At 45.1% G+C, this 18,824-nt stretch overlaps 1 protein-coding gene across 1 annotated transcript in view; it reads right to left on the reverse strand.

Moving 5' to 3' along the window:
* Positions 1-18,189, reverse strand: part of LOC6594201 (zinc finger protein rotund) — a 34,825-nt gene extending 16,636 nt beyond the window's left edge. Inside the window, exons 1-7 of the mRNA XM_026994935.1 lie at positions 17,634-18,189; positions 16,274-16,965; positions 9,123-9,641; positions 4,205-4,306; positions 2,778-2,817; positions 892-942; positions 458-762 (exon numbers count right to left, since the gene is read on the reverse strand). Coding sequence (XP_026850736.1) covers positions 458-762; positions 892-942; positions 2,778-2,817; positions 4,205-4,306; positions 9,123-9,641; positions 16,274-16,762 — 1,506 coding nt within the window. The 5' untranslated portion in view covers positions 16,763-16,965; positions 17,634-18,189. The remainder of the gene's footprint in view (positions 1-457; positions 763-891; positions 943-2,777; positions 2,818-4,204; positions 4,307-9,122; positions 9,642-16,273; positions 16,966-17,633) is intronic.
* Between the last annotated feature and the right edge of the window lie 635 nt (positions 18,190-18,824).

Consider the following 18,824-nt stretch of genomic DNA (forward strand, 5'->3'; position numbering starts at 1 on the left):
CAATTAGCAGCAATCAACACATGCAAAGGGCCGATGCATAATTGACATTTTACGAGGCAACTGCAGCTGTTCGGCGCCCTGGCCCAGGCTCAGCTCCCGGCTCTGGTTCTGGCTCTTGTCCTGGCTTGAGTGTCATGCCAAAGAGTGCGTGGGGCACTGTGAGCCGTGAATGAATGTGAGAAAAAGGGGAATTCGATATGAGAGTGGGGTATTGAAATTCGAAACTTTTCCCCGAATTAATCAACTGGAAAATTGTAAACAAAAGCTGGTGTCTCGTCCGGGGTCCTCTGAGGCCACGAATCCGACGCCGAATGGGGCCAGGATTCATGCAACCAACGGTTGCCATCGGCATCAGCATAATTTAACTGTTGCAGGCACTACCCTTAAGATACAAACAGCAACAACAGGCGGGGGTGGGGGAAAAATTGGGAATCGGGATAATCGTTTATGGACTCACCTGCGGGCACATTTTGCACTGATACTTGCGTCCACTGCCACCGCCTGGGGCATGTCCACCGGTCCCCGCACCGACACCTCCCGGGCCGCCGCCCATTTTGCTGGCATTGATGGGTTGGGGCACGACGAGAAGAGAAGCCGCCGCCGAGGCAGCTGCCACTGCAGAGCTGTGATGATGGGCAGCAGCAGCGGCTGCGGCGCTCACATGATTCCCATGATGTGATGGGGCGCCCAGGCTGGAGTTGCCTCCGCCAGAGGTACCACCACCCGCACCGCCATTGGCGGCACTTCCCAGACCCAGGCCACCTGCAACAAAAGCGGTGAAAGGAGAGGTTCCGAATGAAATGTGATCCAGAGCTTATACAATCCCGAAGATGACTCATCTCCCCCTCTTGGATGGGGCTGTCTCAACAGATGCTGCCACATGTAACTCACCTTGTCCGGCCACCGCATGATGCTCCAGACGATTGTCATCCAGAAAGTGACCTGCAATGGCAATTGAGTTGTAACATTTCTTGGACTTGCGACTTGAGACTCGCGACGAGCGAGTTGTGTATGTCAGCCGTGTGGCGCCGTCTAATGCTGCCCCATGGTTGTCCATCAAGTCTGGTTATGCTTCAGTTCGGTTCGGTCCAGTGCGAGTCGGAGTCTGATGTTGCCGCAAACGTTAACGTTCACTCACGTTGACCATGTCGCCACCTGACCAGCACTGCCACCACATCATCCTCTTTACTGTGGCGTCTCCTGGCTCCTACTCGTTTTCCGTTGTCCGTTGCCTGCTTTTTGCCTCTAATTAAACTGAGACATTAGTTGGCCTCACTGATTGCCACTGGGAAATCGCTCGACTGTGCTGCTGCTGCTGCTGTTGCTGCTGCCGCTGCTGCGGTGAGGAATTATGTGAAAATAGTTTCACATTTGCACGGGTTTTAGAATTTTTTTCTCGACTGACTGCCTGCCTGAGGCCGCCGGTGGTTGGTTGCTTAGGCCATTTGCGTGCAAAAATTGTGTGAATCTGTTAATGAGTTTGTCTGTGGCTGTGGCTGTGCTGTGCTGTGCTGTGCAAGGGTTTAGCAGGATTTAGGACAATCATCTAGTTATGAACATAATTGGCCAGCTCTGCTCAATGGTTAATGAAGAAATTCTTTAATAATCCCCCACTTGTGGCGCCCCAGCAGCTATGTCAAAAACATTTCTCTAATAAAACATTTGCAGGTACATAATTGCTTGGGCATAAACACTATATCCTCCTCCCTATAAACTTGTGTTAATTACAAAAGCTGGCCAAGTGGCGCCAACCATTTGCGGCATTTCAAATGAGAGACCACTGGCAATATGAGCAACAGATACGAGTATATGTAGGTAGACCCATGGCCCATCATAGTACTGGTAAATGTTGCCTTTTTGTTAATTTGTTCGAAAGGAGAGAAGGAGAGAGAAAGATCGAGAGTTTGCCACAGAATCGCACACAGATCCGAGTACATCTACATCGATGGTAACAATGTGGCCAGATGCTTATCGCAGTTGCAGCAGCAGCAGCATCAGAGGCAGCAGCAAGATCAACAGCAGCAACAACAACCTTATTGGCCAATTGCCTAGCGTTGACATTATCGGACTGAGATCATTGCCGCCAACGTCAACGCCAACAAGCACTCGGGGGTCCAGCCTCCAGCGTTCAGCCTCCTCCAGCTCCTACAGCTCCTCCAGCTCTCCAGCCTATGGCCCACAGTCTCCGTTCTCCAGTCTGCAAACGGGAGCGTGTTGCTGTCAATGTTGCAGCAGCAGCAGCAGCAGTAAAAGGAGCAGCAGTAGCAACAACTAAAATGTTGTTTGCATTTTAGGAATTTATGTAAACATCTTGTAAGCATCTTGCAACAGCAGCATCAGCAGCAGCAACGGCAGCAACAACTGCTGTTAAAGGTCAATTTTTGGGCTGCTTTGCGGCTATGGATACTCCGTGGGAGTACATTGTCTTTCGAGGCTTTTGTTGTTCCGCGGCCCGCACGCGTTTTCCAATTTAACTTTTGCATTCTTGCCCCTTTTGCAGCATTCAGTACGAGTACGAGTACGAGTACGAGAGTATCTTTGAGATCGGTATCTGGTGGAGATCTCTGGTTCGCGCGCCGCGATCTGAATCTGACTCCATTGAGATCGCAGGCCCTGTGCAAATTCGTGATTATCGTTCGATGTTTTTCTGAGCAATTAATTAACAAGCGCATTGTTGTCAGTCAGGTTTTTGGGTAGGTCAAGTGATTGGGATAGGTCCACAGTCTGTGGTCCGCAGTCCGCGAAAAGGGACAGTCCGCAATTCCGCAATGACTCACCTTTCTGCAATTGGTTGTGGTGGTGATCGTTCATTTTGGCCTGAAAGGGAGAGGATAATTGATGACTAATCAGAAGCGTTGGCTTTGTAGGGATTCAATTGATTCGATTTGCGACTAGTGTAGTGTCTAATCCAACAAATACCCGCTAATTGCTTGTTGTTTAATGTCAATTCATAAATATTCCACACACATTTAATTAACCTCATCAACCCTAACATTATTATCAAATATTCATTTTGCCCGTGAGTGTGCTCCAATCAAATGGCCATAAAACAATTTGCAGAATGCTGTCAAAATATTTAAACAAAATTTCCTAATGATTCGGCTAATCGTATTAAAAATGTTGCACATGGAAAACAAAATGTCATTTGGCAAAACAAATGTTTTCGCCAGCTGTCAGGACGAGTCAAAGCGCCAGCAAAGCGATAAATGAATCGGGGAAAAAGCAAATCGAATGCGTGACAAAAACCGGTAGACCCATCAAATCGAATAGTAAAAGAACCCATCAAACCCATAGCCAAAGACCCGTGAAACCCATAGCGACCCGTCAAATGCAATGACAGAAAATCCCGGCGAGAAAATATAAATAAAAATTCTAACCGACGGCAAAGCGAGAGTGAGAGATAAAACGAGGAATGCGAGTAAAACCCAGAGAAAATAGTACGAGTAGCATAGAAAAAATGGCGCACAGCTTTCGATTGCATGTAAATTGTGAATATGGGTTAAAGTCCTTTAGCCACCGGACATGACCTAGGACAAACCCCAGACAAACACACAGACAGAGGGACGGACAGACGGATAGACGGACGGAAGGACTATCTATATCGATGCCTGGAAAATGGAAATCAAATAAAATAAACTCCCAATGAAACGCCGCATGCCGCTGGCTGGCTTGCTGTCAAAAAATAAATGACAGCCGGCTTTTTTTCTAAACAATTTCAATATGCTTAGAGGAAGAGAGCTGGGTCAGGGGTTCCCCCCCTTAAAATGCAACAAGAAAATATAAATACGAATACAAATATTGCAGCGGCAACAATAGGAAGGCAAAAAGCATAGAGCGAGTCTGGCAGCGACCAGACACAGTCAGCTATAAAAGTATATAAACCAGGCGTTTGTGTGTAGGGGGTGGTAATAGGGGGCGGGTGCCGGGGAGGAGCCGGTTCCGACTGGGGGGAATGGAGGGAGAGGTTGCATAAAAGGAAGAGCAAAACAAATCCAAAACGATGGCGGCACGCGAGCTTAGAATTTGTTTGTTCTGCTCTCGTTTTCCGCTGTGTGGTTGTTGGCGAACAGCGGGGAGGGGTATGCATATGCCATAAAGTTATTCCCCCGTTTGTTTTGCTAACATTTTGATACGGATCTATAGATAAACCCACACACACACTTAGATATTTATATGCATATACAGATATGGGGTGGACACTTACCTCGTATTCCTGTTTCAGGGACATTGGATGATGCTCGCTGGCATGCTGATGACTGCGCGGCGTCGGCGGCCAAAGATTGTAATCGCTTATGTCTTTGGCATGCTGTGGTTTTTTTTTTTTTTTTTTTTTTGTATTTGCCATGTTTGGTTTTGTTTTATGGCCAGCGTTTTGTTGGTCAATTAGTGGCGGCATATGGAAATAGAAAAGCGAAATATGGGATGAACAATTTAGATTGGGATGCTCGTTGGGAGTTAGTAAACAAAAGAGACGCCATGGCGTGATGTGTGCAAATTTACAGCAGGATGTTGCTCATGTCTCACATGATTACAGAAGTTAGGATATCTCAGATATACCTTTGACATATTTTTTGGGTTCCCTTCCTAATTTTTTAATTAATAGAATGAATAATTTTTAGTTTTATATCAACTAATTTTTGTACATCTAAGAGCGCATATCTTAATGGCATTCCAACGAGCCAATTCATTTAAACTAAAACTTATTTGCTTTGTATAATTTCTAGTTTTTTTGAAGCTATAAAATATGAAAAAATATAGTGGAAGTTGATCTTTTTTGTATGCTTTACTTATTCGCTTCTTTTTTTTTAGTTGGTTAACAAAATTGTTTCCATTTTTCCCTTTGCTAGTTCTAAATTAATTCAAAGTTTTTATATGCAGCTTGTGTTTGTGCCACTTCAACAAATTACAAATCATTTACAAATATGTATGTATCTGATTTCATAAGCATTAATCCAAAGTTTCTATTTTCAAGTGTTTGTTTTATAACATTCCAAACAATGGAAACCTTTACCCATTGATCTACTCGAAACCAGGGCCTAATTTTTTGGTAAAATCCCAATAAATCCCAAAAAAAAAAATGTCACCAATGCTCGAACTTGAAACCAGGAAGAGAAGTCACAAGGAAAAAAAAGTGGGGTCAAAAGCTCGAAGGACTAATACAAATAAATGTGAGTGTCAATTGAAATAGAAAACCGCGTGCCACGCAATCGAGGTGTCAAAGCGACGGCGACGGCGATGCCGAGGAGACCGGCAAAAGTGCGGCGGCTTTTGGTGTTGGTCAAAAGCAACAACAAAAACAACAACAACACAAAAAATAGAAGAAACAGCAGCAGGAGTAAAACCAAATAAAACTAAAAAAAAGTGGTGCATAGCGCAAGGGGGAGTTGGCCAGTGTGTGATAGGCTCTCACATATGTGATGCGAAGCGTGTGTGTGTGCGTGTGTGTGTGTGTGGGTGTGAACCGCTGAGCGTTAGCACTTTTGTTGTTTTAGTTGCTTTTGTGGAGGTTCATAGTTGACCATCCTCTCGGATGGGGGACCGACCAACTACCCATCCACCTCACCTCTCTCTTTTCTTTGCCATTCTTTCTGTCTCTTTCTTTCTCCATCTCTGCCCTCTCGCTCACACTCTGGCCATCGTGAAGCTGCAGCCATGACTAGTTAGTAGGTGGGCTAGGAAAAAATGCAAACAGAGACAGACAGACAGACACACACGCACACTCGCACACACGCAGCTGCTGATGAAGATGACCAGAGCCATGGACATGGCTGTGGACATGGACGGAAGTCCTCTCTAACCAACATTGCCAGCCATACAGCCAGCAATAGGAAGGCATCGCCTGGCCCCATACACCCCGTCACCCGCGACGACCATCCGGAGTTTGGGTTTCCAGCACGCAGCAAAAATGAACAAAAAAAAAGAAGGAGAACCAAAGAAAATTTTCGAAAAGAAAAAAATGGTACAGCGCAGCAGCAGCTTTCTCTTTCTCTCTCTGCCTCACACACACACAGAGACACTGTGGCATTTTTCTTCTCCTGCTCCCCTTTTGAAGCTCCAAAACAGCGAAAACGTAAAAAAATTTCTAGAGGAAAAAAATCAAAACAAATTTTTTAACCCCTTCGCAGGGAGCAGCAGTAGCAGCAAAAGCAGCAGCAGAGCAGAGACGTCGACTTGGGGCAGAACCAAAGGATGGTTGGATGGTTGGGTGGTACGGAGGGGAGTTGGGGCTGCTGGACAGAGGGCAAGGCAGAAAGGCGGCTGCTTCTATGCAATATAAAAAAGTGCAAAAAATTAGGCGGAAAACGTTGAAAAATTCTCTTTTTTCGGTTGTTTTCTTCCTCTTTTTTTTAAATTTTTTTTGCAATTGCACGTCCAGACTTTAACAGAGACTCAAACCCTAATGCGCGTTGGGAACATTGTAGCGACCTTTGCGGAGATCCACGCCCCCATACTCCCAAGACGTGCCCTGCTCTGCCCTCACCTTGGTTTTGCATTGGGGTCTTTTTTTATTTTTATTTTTACACTCCTCTGTGCATTTCATTTTTATTTAACTTCTTTTGCCCTCACATCTTTTTAGTCATGTTGCCACTGTCTGCTTCTATTGATTTTTTTCGCATTTTAGAACTGAATTTTGTTGTTGTTGTTTTGTGTTCAAATGTTTGACCATCCGCACTTGTGTTTCATCTTTTGTTTTTTTTTTTTGTCGCCAAACTGCTGCGTCCTGCGGCTGCCGGGAGCTCTGAGGTTAGCAATAGGTCCTTGCTGATTTTGTTGTCTCACAAAAATTGTGCTCAACTTTGCAGCAATTACTTTAAAAAATTGAAGTTGCTTGCGGTTTTGGCGGTTCCCTTTTTCTCTTACCCAGGTCGTTTTTATTTTTCTTTTTTTCTGGTCTAACTCCATTCCCGATTCGTTGTGCCGCGATTCGACTCTGGCCCCATTAGTCAGAGCTACAGCTACAGCCTCCGTTCTGGACTTGGACACGATTCCTGTCAGATGTTTTGGGAGTTCATGGACTGGCTTTCATTTTGTTTCTCATTTCGCATTTCACTTTTTTGTTTGGCATCACATTGACGGGTTCTGTTCGCCTCTAATTGAAGCATAAGTATTAATTGCAAAGCTTTGTTCGAAAACGTGCCGTGGTTAAGGGTACACTTTTTTTGTTTCTGTTTCGGAAGTTATTAATTAATGGAGTCTATTGGATTCTTGTTTAAGCTATCTAAGGAAATTCCTCTTCAAAACGTTCATTTGAAACCTCAAATAACTATGGTTTATATAACACAATGATTTTCTTTACAAATAAATGTCTTTTCTTCGAATTTCCCCATAGAATCACGCTAAACAAATCCAATTTCTTACAAGTCAAGTCTTTGGACAGGGAAAAAATTAAGTGCAATTGCTTTCAAAATTAATTAGTGAGCTTTACTGCCAACTTTGCTCTGCTTCTCTACTGGCTAACTAATTTCGCTAATGCAAGTGACAACAACAGCAAAAAATATCCTGATTGTTGAACCAACAGAGACAGAGGGAGAGAGAGAGAGAGAAAGTAGGAGCGAGAGAACGAGATGGGAAGAAAGAGAGGGCAAGAGACCATTGTCCAACTTTAAAAATTAATTAACTATCCTTTAAGAATCATGCGGGTGTAGCAAAGTTTTTAAATGGTTTTTCCCAGAGACTTTGCTAACGAGTCAACTCAATGGGGCACAAGAGAGTGAGAAGGAGAGATAGGTACAGTGAGAGAAAGAGAGAGAGAGAGAGAGATAGAAAGATAGAAAAATATAAAGTCAGAAAGAGAGGCTAGTGAAGGTGAACGTTTCTGCCTGGACACGTCGTTGTCCTTGGAGACAATCAATCTCCATTCAAAACAATAATTTCGCTGCTGCTTCCATAAAAAAAATGTGGAAAAACTGACAAAAAACTCGCTGGAGCTCAATGAAAAGCAAAAGGGAAAATAAGGAAAACAAAAAAAAACACAAAGAAAAAGGGAAAAACTCAACAAAAACAATGTTTAACGCGTTGCGCAAAGAAAAACTTGTTTACATCTTGAAAAACGCAGAAAAAATTCTATAGAAAAAACGTAGTACGCCCCCGCCCCCGTTACTCCCGTGGCACGCGTGCAGAGAGCGCGACGCGTTCAAGGAGTTTTTTTGGCAGGAGCAGAAGGAAGGCAAAAACAGGGGAGAGGAAAAACTGCAAAGGAGACGGACTGCGAGAAATAAGGAGGAGGAGAGGTAGACCACGCTGCTCAAAAGGATTTTTTTCAGCGTCGCGTCTGCTGTGGCAGGGGAAGGAGCAAGGGCTCTCGTAGAATGGGGCTGGATGCTCTGGCTTAGCTTCGGGTACGGTTTTGGCCATGTAGCAACAGACAGTAAATGGTTTGAGTTCCGGCCAGTTGTTGGCCCGAAGTTTTGTCGAGTGAAAGTACAGCCTCAAAGGGGAGAGGAGAGGAAGTGGGTGGTTGGGCAGGTCTGGGTTGGTCTTTGCCCAACTTGGCGGCGTAACGAATCGCTATAGATGAGCTGGTGAAATTTGCTGCTGAAAAAAGGGTTGCGAGTCTCCAGTCCGTGGGAATGGGTTCTGTAATGAGTTGACCTGAAGCTGGGCTTTCAACTTCGCTGAGGGTTAAGGTCGTTGTCTTTTGCAAGTGAACTTGGAATAACTTTCCAGCAGCAGTAAAAGCTATGGGATACAAAGTCAGATAAGATCCAACAGCAACGTGATAAAGTGTTAATTCCGAAACAAGTTGAGAAAAATCTTAAAAATATATTAAGTTAGTCTTAAAACCAGTTAGCAATGGCTCATTCTTTAGTATGCATCACTTATTTAATTCTGTTAGCAAAAGAAGTCCGCTTGCATATTAATTATGGAGATACTAGAGAAGGAAAGTCCCTTTATTGGACTCGGGCCAGCGAGTGGCAACTGCAAGTGCCAACTGCAGAGGGAAGTATAAAACTTTTCCCTTACTTTTCACCCTCATTCGCTCTCCTTAACTACCAAAAGTTTGTCCTTGCAAAAAGAGGGGAGAAAAATCACAAGACAAACTTTGGCGACAAGTCGAAAGTTGCTGGAATTAACAAGTGCCACGCCTTCGAGGACGTTATCCTTATGATCCTCATACTCACATCCACATTGCCATTCCACATGTAGTGCATGCCCACGGCTGCGGTGGGATCGTGATGCGTCTGGCCCGTCATGTGCTCGGCCATCACGGCGCTCATCCAGTGGACCAGTCCCTGGGTGGGGTTCTGACCCTGAACACCGCCGATCGGCATATTGGCGGCGGCAGCAGCAGCGGCGGCAGCGGCCACAGAGGCGGCCCTCGAATTTGGGTTGGAGCTCGAGCTGGAGCCAGAGCCGGAGCCGGAGTGGTGTTCCTGGCTTTTGCACGTGGCGGCTGCCGATGTGGCGGCGGTGGTGGTGGCGTTCGCCGGTTCTGGTGGTGACTTTATGGAGCTGCCAAAGTTCGGACGCGTCTGTGATGCGGGTTGGGTCTGATTCAAATTAATTGCGGACACTGAAGTCGCTTGGGTGGCGTTGCCTTCGATGGGTGGCGTTGGTGGTGTTGTTGGAACGACTTCGTTGTTGTTGGATGACCAGGAGTAGCTATTGTTGTTGTTGTTGTTGTTGTTGCTGTGGGGTTTCTGCAATGAAAAATTGTTCCTTGTTTTAGTGAAAAGGGTTTTTTTTTGCGTTTTGTTCAACATTTGCGTAGAGAGAGATGTGTGCTGGTTAATGTATCGGGTATGAAAAATGAAATTGAATGAATGGAGTTGAACATTTTTGATGATATTATTGTTGGCGGCTAGACCTTCCCTTTTTGGAGAACTTCCTGCAGGGTTACATATCTAATCAGGCTTTTTGGGATGTAATTTTAATTGCTGATAAAATGGGGGCGAGATATAAGTACGAGTATATGTATGTAAAAGTAGCTCTTAGTGGTGGTTGAAATTCTGCAAAACACTTTATTGGGAAGAGTCTGTGAAGCCTTGACCTTTCTGTATAGAAAACGGAAATTGGCCTGTGCAAAGCTCTTAATTATCACCCATTCAACAAAAGAGCAAAGGTTGATATAGTATTAAGCGTTTAAGGCACTCGAGATGGTACCAAAATGGCTTTTCTTAGCATTTGTATACAAATAGAGCCTGGCCAACCCCAATAGCCATACTAACATGCTGTCGTCCAGTGCTCTTCTCAATCACATGCCGCTCCTCCTCCTGGCTAACATCTCCCTGTGGTTCCTGCGGCTCCTGCTCATCCTGCTCCGTCTTCACCTGGTGGCTGCGCTTCGCTGACGCCGATGCGGACTCTGCGGCCGCAGCACAAACAGCCGCCGCAGCCGCCGAGGAGAATAACAAATTGCTGGGCAGATGTGAGCGGGCGGAGGACGGAGATGGTGTCGCACTCGACGCTAGGATGGGCGATGGCGTTTGGGAGTAGAAGCGGATGGCGTCGCACTTCTGCTGCTGCTGCTGCTGCTGGAGAACGGCGCTGGCCAGCAGGCTCTTGTAGAATTCGGCGGGCATCAGGAAAGGGGACGGGGATGAAGAGGCGCCCATGTAGTGGGTGAGCTCTTGGGTCTGGTGCCGCTTCAGATGATCCTTCAGCCTCTCCATGTCCATGTCCATGTCCCTGTCCGGATGGCTCGTATGGTTGTATTTGCTTATGACTTCGTGCATGACAAACGCCCAAGCGCCCAAATGTAGGCAACAGTTTTTATGTTCCTTTTGTAGTCCTTGCCGTCGATTTCACTTTCAAATGCTGGGGAAAAGCGGGTAGTGGGAAGCCCGCTTACAGCAATTTATCTAACTGAAGCTCAGTTTGTTTGATTTTTCCCACAAACACACACACACAGGCACACACAAAAAAGAGTTGGGAAAAACTTTTCCACAGAATTATTTTGGCTTAACTTTTATTTTATTTTAGAACGTGGTGTATTGCACTTCAAAAACTTGTTCTACCCGTCGAGAAATTGAAACAAATGGAAATGATTTGCCACCACCAGAAACTTGCCACAGATGACCTTGAAAAAGTTGTTTCTTAGTTTTTTATTACGATTTTTCTATGTGTGTGTGAGGGGGTTTCCCTGATGGGCATGTGTAGAGATCTGTTCTTGTATTATTTTGAATATTTTGCTATTCCTATTTGTTGTGGATTTTTTGCTTATTTTTTTTAGCAAACAAACAACTGCGGGTCTCTCTATGATGATTTATTTGTTCGGATGGGTTCTTTATTTGTCAGTTTGTTGGTTTTCTTTTCATTTATGATGGTTTCATTTTGTGGCCGTTTGATGTGTGGCGTGGCAGGAGCTTAGGTTATATTTGTCACACGGTGAGTGAATAAATGTGATCCCATGAGAGGTTTACCATGTTTTAGGAAAATTCTTTTTAAATATTTGCAATTTGTTTAGCAATTTTGGTTTATATAATTTTTAGATATATTTGCGTGTATGTTACGGATATGTTTTTATTTTATTTTAAATATAAATATTGTAGATTTGATTTATAAATATAGACTTTTGCACTACGTGATAGGAACTTTGCGTTGCATTTTTGGTTGATTTATAGACTATAAGATTACATAGTTATATTTAGTATTCTCTTTTTGTGTTTTTTGTTTCTTAAAGGAACTTCATTTAAGCGCTCGATTGTGTCTCGGCCACTGTGGAGGGAAGAGAGTGGATGGGGTGTAGCTTTTCTTGCGAAGAGAAACGAGCATCGCGTATACGCCACCGACACTGTACCGGTCGTTCCCGCCGAGACGTTTTAACGGTTTGCATATCACATTTAAGCCGGTTGCTGTTTCGTTCACTTATAGTATCAGGCGACGCTGTAGTTTCAGTTAAAGATACTCATTTTGTTGCCAGGATTATGTATGCTTCTGTCTCTGTGTGTGTGTGTGTGTTTTGTATCCCGTCCGTGTGTGTCCGTCTGCGTCCGTCTACGTCAGGGGCAGCCAGCAAGCGTGGGATAGCTTGCAACAACTGAAAAACCGAACTGGAACTCAAAGTGCATTAGCAGCAAGCAACTGAAGAGGCATGAAGCTGGGAAGCTGCGGCAAAAGAAAATTGCGAGCGCGCGCGAACCAAATGTATATACAAACACACATACACACACACACACCACACACACAGATAACGTGTATGTGTTAACGGGGACTCTTGTGTGTTGTGAATGTTTTGTTGCTCCTCCACCGTAACCTTCCTTCAAGCTCTGCTGCATGCTGCTCTTTCCTGCTTCGTCCTGCTGCTCCTGCTTTTTGTTGTTTCTAGAGCTTGTTCTCCTGTTTCTTTTTCCTATTTTATTTTATAATTCTCCCCCTTGGCCCCTTTTTATATGCACGCTGCCCCGTTATAAAGACATACATTTGCAGTTTCAGCGCGCCACTGCAGCATTTTCCTTGTAAGAAGCAAAACGAAGAATGGAGGAAAAAATTGAAGAAAATAAAAGCTGAATTTGCGCGACGCTGAGTGACGCTAAGGGGTTGACGCTTTGGTTGGGCAGGAGGGTAGAACGTAGGTGCTCTTGCAAGACAGATTGATTTTCTTTTATACGGTTTGCTCATGTTTGTGATTTTTATTATTTTGATTCCTCTCTTTTTGCGCTCCTGTGAGCGAGTGTAGGTGTATGTGTAGGTTCTTTAGGAACTGAAGCTCTATGTGTCCTTCTGTATAGATTCTCTTTAGATGTGATGGGGGCCCTTCTATTCTATAGATGTGATGGCCGTAGGCGTGGACAACAATAACAGCATGTGCCACATTTCCTTTTACAATTGAGTGACCCCGGAATCAGTTTTTGGTATTGCGGTGGACTTGAAAGGCAGCCAAAGTTCAGTCAGGAGGCAATTCGCTGCCAAGTTACGAAAAATATGAATGGTGTGCAAAATAAAATCCTATGAAAATACGTTATTGAAGGATTTTGAGACCAAAACCATCATATATTGCTAGAGGATTGCTACCAAACTGGATCACTGACCAAACTCTAAGAACTTTATATTTAATCTGTCTTTCATCAGCTTCCATCTGCAGTCATCTAAGTCTTTTAGATCTTTAGAAAACGAAACCAGACACGGATCTACCTCAGGAGACAACTCCTTCCGTGATCAGATCTCTTCTTTATGATGAAGTCTGTTGGAATACCATTCTCTTTGGAGTCCCACTACTATCATTTCATTTTGGCAAAGATTGAAAGCGAAATCCTTCTTAATCCAATTGACCCTTATATCTTCCATCATACGGATATCCCCTCGTCCTGTCTTGATTAATTACGATTGCAACCCTGCCTACAGATGTCTTGTGGCGCCATCTACTGTGTAATCGCCGCAGCTGGTGCTGTCTTCTGCTGCAGCTGCTGCTGTCAACCGCGAAACCGTTCACCACGTAGCAAAAAGCCGCAGCACGGAGACGCGAACGCGAGCGAGCGAGCAACGTGGCACCGCGACCAATAGATTTGGCCAAACCCTGGCGAACTGAAGACAACGACAGTTGCACTCCCGCCAAAGGCAACAAACTCGGGCTGTGCCACATGCAACAATCCCAGCGTCGGCGTTGACTGCGGCAGAGTCTTGCCAGGAGCAGCGGCATCAGCAGCGACAGTGGCAGAGGCAGCGGCAGAGCAGGACAAAAAAAAAAAAACAAAAATGGAAAACAGACAGCGGAAGCGAGCTATTTGGTCCGGTCTCGGGACTTACGCTAGTTGCGGGGCGGGCTACAGCTCCAGCGACTTATGGCCCTGTTTGTTGTAAGTAGCAGGAGCAGAAGCAGCAGCAGAATCAGCAGCGAAATGGCGCGCGCGAAAAGGAAACTCAAGAAGTAGAGCTCTGCAGCAGGAGCAGGGCGAGGTAGGACAAAGGAGCAGAGGGGCAGGGGCGCCAGCCGTAACAAACACTCACACACACACATACATTCACATGGACATAAAAAAACCCAAGTAAAATTGTATTTTTTCTTGCACATGAAGCACAAAAAACGGCAGCAAACTGAAAGAAATACATTGCAGGCAGCGGGCAACGTCGAGAAAAAAAAACGAAATAATAACAAAAAGTTGTAAAAGAAAAGCGAAACCGTGTGATGTCCTGGCGCACACATAGAGGCACACACATACACCGATACATACAGAGGATACCAGCAGAGGCAACGCCGCGACGACACATCGAAGAAAGGATAAAAACCATTCAGAGCTGCTGCCCGACGTCAACGACGCCGTTGTCGTCAACGCCGCTGCGCTGCCAGCGTTCGTCCTCAGCTCCAGCTCCAACGTTCCGTTCCGCTGTTCAGCGCTATATCCTGGGCCCCGTGCCTGTCCCTTAACATTTCACGAGCGCCAATTTCTTTTCCTTCATTTTGTTTATATTATTTTCCGTTTTTCTTCATACCATTTTTTTCGATCCATGCAACCAACCTTAAGTGTGCTGTTGTGCTTCCTCTGAATTTTTTCCCCTATTTTCTGCTTGCATTTTTTCTCTATTTAAATCGAGATTTGTTTTGCGAGGGGGGAGATGGGGAGGCCATCGAAAATCAGTCACGTATTGCCAGGTCAAAACTAGATCAAGATTATTTAAAGGTTTTTCCGGATTATACGTATGTTGCTTCTGCTGAGAAATATTTATTCTTTGGATGAAAACATTGCTCTATAAAAGATATATCTTATATAACACAATACTTCAAAGTCTGCTTTTAGAATTCCTAGCTTTATTCTATTCTGATAATTTATTTGAATATAATTAGTATCGCAGAATCGTTAGACATTGTTATACCTCCTGGTTTTCCTATCAAACATATACATATATATCTTTTATACATAAGGATGATATCTTCAGTAGATCTTATAATCACTTGGTCACTCCATCAGTTTGACATGATGGATTTCTAAAGTATATCTAAGATTACTTTCCTGCAATGCATTTTCCTAAGCCGATTTGCTCAAAAGGAACTATGACAAACGGCAGGGAGTCTCTGCCCCAACCTCTGTTGGAGTTGCACTTGCAGAGCTGCTGGCGCCGCAGTTGACGCTGCGCGGGCAGCAAGCCAGCGCATGGTGGAAACGGGGGAAAAACAGAACCTAAATCCTGTTCAGGAGCATATGTTTTTCTGTGTATATGTTTGGAGCGCTGTTTTCCTTTTTATGTGCAAGGATTTCCAGCTGCCCTTTTTACAACTAACACATACCACACTGGCGTGTGTGTGTGTTTGTGGGAGTGCAGTATCCTTGTGAAATGGCTGATAAGAGTATGGAACGTGCGTCCTTTTTGCATTGCGGGAGAGCAAAGAAAATGGTCTTGGCCTTTAAGACACATGCAAGGGAGTGCAATGAAGATATGGCAAAAGGAATTGCTTTTCGCTGATAATTGAAATGTATGCCAGAGGATGTGTGTGTGTCCTGGGGTGGGGTTAAACAGATAAAAGGTCTGTCTATGAACAGGAAGATGTACTCGTAAAAGTAAATGGATACTCTTTGCTGGAAAAGGTAATTTCCTCTAAAGAATATCTTTGGAATGTTCTTGCAGATTCGCATCAAAGAACATGTATTCCTACAATTATATTTCCCTAAGCCATTTCATATTCGGAGACTCCACAAGTGGCTTGCTTGCAACTTCTTGCCATAACTAAGCTTTGTAAGCACACCCCCCCTACTATTTGCACCTTTCATATGGCAACCTGTTGAAGTCCTTTAGGCGTTTCGCCACTTGACCTCCAAACCATTAGAAGCAAACCCTTCGAGTCAATTGCCATTAGATGGCGAAAAGCTCTGAAAGCCATATAATTATGGCATATCCTGTGCACGAACCAGACGCAGGGCGACAAAAAGTATCCTTGGCAAGCCCATAAAATCCCCCCGCCAAAGCTTGAGTGTTTTTCCCCCGAAAAATGCCACTCGAAAGCACTCGCTCTCTTCCACTGCCCTCTGGCGCTCAGGCACTCTTACACACTCCCCCATAAGAGAGCGGGGGGTGTGTGTGTGTGCTCTTTCATTTGCTCTTCGTGTTGGGGGCGTGTTTGTTTTCGTATTTTTTGCTCGCTTCCCACTTGCGTCTGTCGGAGTTTTTTGTTGTTGTGTTGCCCCCACTCGAGTTTTAAGTGTTATTGGATGATTTTATGGAAATTGATTTGGGGCACGCCCCCTGTTCGGTGTGAGTGTGAGTGTGTGTGTGCGGGGCTGGGAGGGTGCGTGCAAGTGCAGCAGCTGCTCGAATGGGGTTTTTCTGAGCCTAGTACTAACCCCCTATTTAACATAATAACATTATCTCTACGAATACTCGTACTCGTTCGCGTACTCACCCGAAAGTTATGCGTATGCTCGACGGGGCAGTCAAGGCTCAGGGAATAATCCTCGACGACGGCTCCCAGGGACGATGCCTGATCGCCAAAGACCTGCTCGATCTTGATCGATGGACTGGCCAGCAGGGGCGTGTTGTTGTTGGCGTTGTTGGCTCCTCCGTTCGAGGCAACGGTGGCTGCTGCAGCAGCTGCGGCGGCGGCGGCTGCTGCGGCGGCGGCAAAGGTCCCCTCAACGATTAGTGGCTGCCCCTCGCCGCCACTCTGACAGGCACCGATGACTCCAACTGTTGGACCAATGTTGCAGGGCGTTGCCGGTGTGGGCGTGGCCGGGCCCGGAGCATGTCCATCATGGTAGGGTGTCACCACGAACGAGGGATACGAGCGAAACTGATGGTAGTCACTGTGGTGGCTGTGGCCGGCTGCTCCGTGATGGGTGTGTGGATGATGCGCCAACTGTGGTCCTTTGTACCAGGTACCATGCATAATCATTTAAGCAAGTTCGATTGGCGGTTGTGTGAAGCGAAGCTCACTTTCCTACTAAATCGCCTGGCACTCTTCTCTTGGCTTGTGTGTAATCAATATTCAATTGAGCTTTCCATTAGGCTTTGGTTTTGGTCTTAAATTGATATACGAGTATTTAAACTGGAATGTTCGCAATCACTTTGTTTGAGAAATTTGCTTGGAAAATGGGGCTATGGAGAAAGTCAATTGGTTAACCAGTGCAAAAACAATCGGCCTATGAAACACATAGTTCATCTTTGGAAAAGTCTGGCAATTGAATGAGAAACCCCAAAGGAATACGGTCCTAAAACGATTGCGTAACCTTAATTGATTATGTAGTTTATTTGACGACTGACCTGGACTCCACAAAAGGCTTCTTTCTCAATAGGCTTTCCATTTATGTTGATGAAGTCTCACCCGGTATAAAAAAGCCAACCAAAAGCCGCCTTTAAATACTGGAGGACTGTCGAAATTGCCTATCATGGAAATTATCCCATAGAAATTATATACGAATGGAGTTTGGTATATGGTTGAACAAACCCTATAAAGGAAAGGCATTCAACATAGTGAACAACTTTGTATCGACCTCAAGATATGTTTAAACAATCCTTATAGAACTTTCTGGACTTATCCTCACTCTAAGAAGGGTTTTCTAGCTAAACAGCTTTGAAAATTGGTTTTCTTGTATATTATAAAAACTATAGTCTGGACTGTAAGATGACCGACACTTTCTTTTTTCTGTATTGTAATACAATCTTTAGTTAACCAATATTTCTTATAATTTTTCTGGATTTCTAATACATTGCTTAACCATTTGACTTTTTCTTTCATCCACACTTAATTTATTTCTCATAAGTACCACTTAGAATGGGGGGGACCACTTGGAATGATCAGAATATTCAATATTCATACACTTGCATTCACTTTATTCACAGTTGAACACTTTATTAAACCCGTTTATTTTCGGCTCTCAGTGTATTGACACTTGGGTCTTTCTATCCTTTTGAGGATTATTGCTCCTGACGTGTGGTGATAACAATTTTCAACTTCACTTTACTCGATTTTTTAATTGTGATACAGAAACAGCTGCACTCGCGGAATGATGAAAATGCATTGCACTTTGCGACAGAATTCTTCACGGATTCGCGGGGCAAAAACTGGCACTGGCACTGGCGTTGGGACTGAAACAGAAACAGAAGCAGAAGCAGGGACTGGACTGCAAACAGGCACTGGGACTGGCACTGGGACTGGGGCTGGCACCACGAGAAAGACTGCCACTGCAGTCGTCGATGAGTGCACTTGGCTGTAACGCGCGCGCGAAAGTGGCTTGTGGACAGTGGCCAGTAGTTCAGTTCAGTTCAGTTCAGTTCGGGCCAGGTCGTCCAGGCCGGGGCTTAATTTGGCTTAGCGGCAGGCAGAAGAAGACGGCTGGAAGGCGGCACAGCAGCAGCAGGCAAAAAAGTTGCTGCCAGCTCGCAAGAATTCCGAACTCGAATGCTGAGTGCGGCCACGAAAAAAACATTCAAATGCCTCGCACGGTACGGCTCGCCGCCAAATCGCAGCGACGACGACGACGATAGCAGAATCAGCAGCGGCAGGCAGCCCCACAGCTCTCGTTCTCTCTTTCTCTCCAGTGCTCTCTGTCCCTCTTTTACCTGCTCTCTTGCTGCAGCAGTGGCACACTCGCTCTCGCTCTCGCTCTGACGGGGGCAGGCAGCCAGTCTCGCAGCTCAGTCATGGGGCAGCTTTTGGGGCAGACGGCGACGCATGCGCAACAGCTTTTTACTCCTTCTGCACACAAAAAACTAGTTCTCTCTCTGTCTCTGTTGGTCTCTCTTTTTTCTCCCTCTCTCTCTCTCTGTCTTTCAGTCTCTCTAAAAAATTGTTTGTGGTTTTTCGTGTGCTTCGTTGCTTGGGTTTTTGTGCCGCGTCTCTTGAGCAAACTCTGATTTGATTTTGGTCTTTTTGCTTGAGTGGATTTCCTTTTCTCTTGACTTTGAGCATGAATGAGCATGTTCCGCGCTGTTTTTATGGCTAAATCTTTATAGCA

Source organism: Drosophila persimilis, unplaced genomic scaffold, assembly GCF_003286085.1.
Source record: "Drosophila persimilis strain 14011-0111.01,24,50 unplaced genomic scaffold, DperRS2 tig00000000-arrow-pilon, whole genome shotgun sequence".
Taxonomy (NCBI): Eukaryota; Metazoa; Arthropoda; class Insecta; order Diptera; family Drosophilidae; genus Drosophila; species Drosophila persimilis.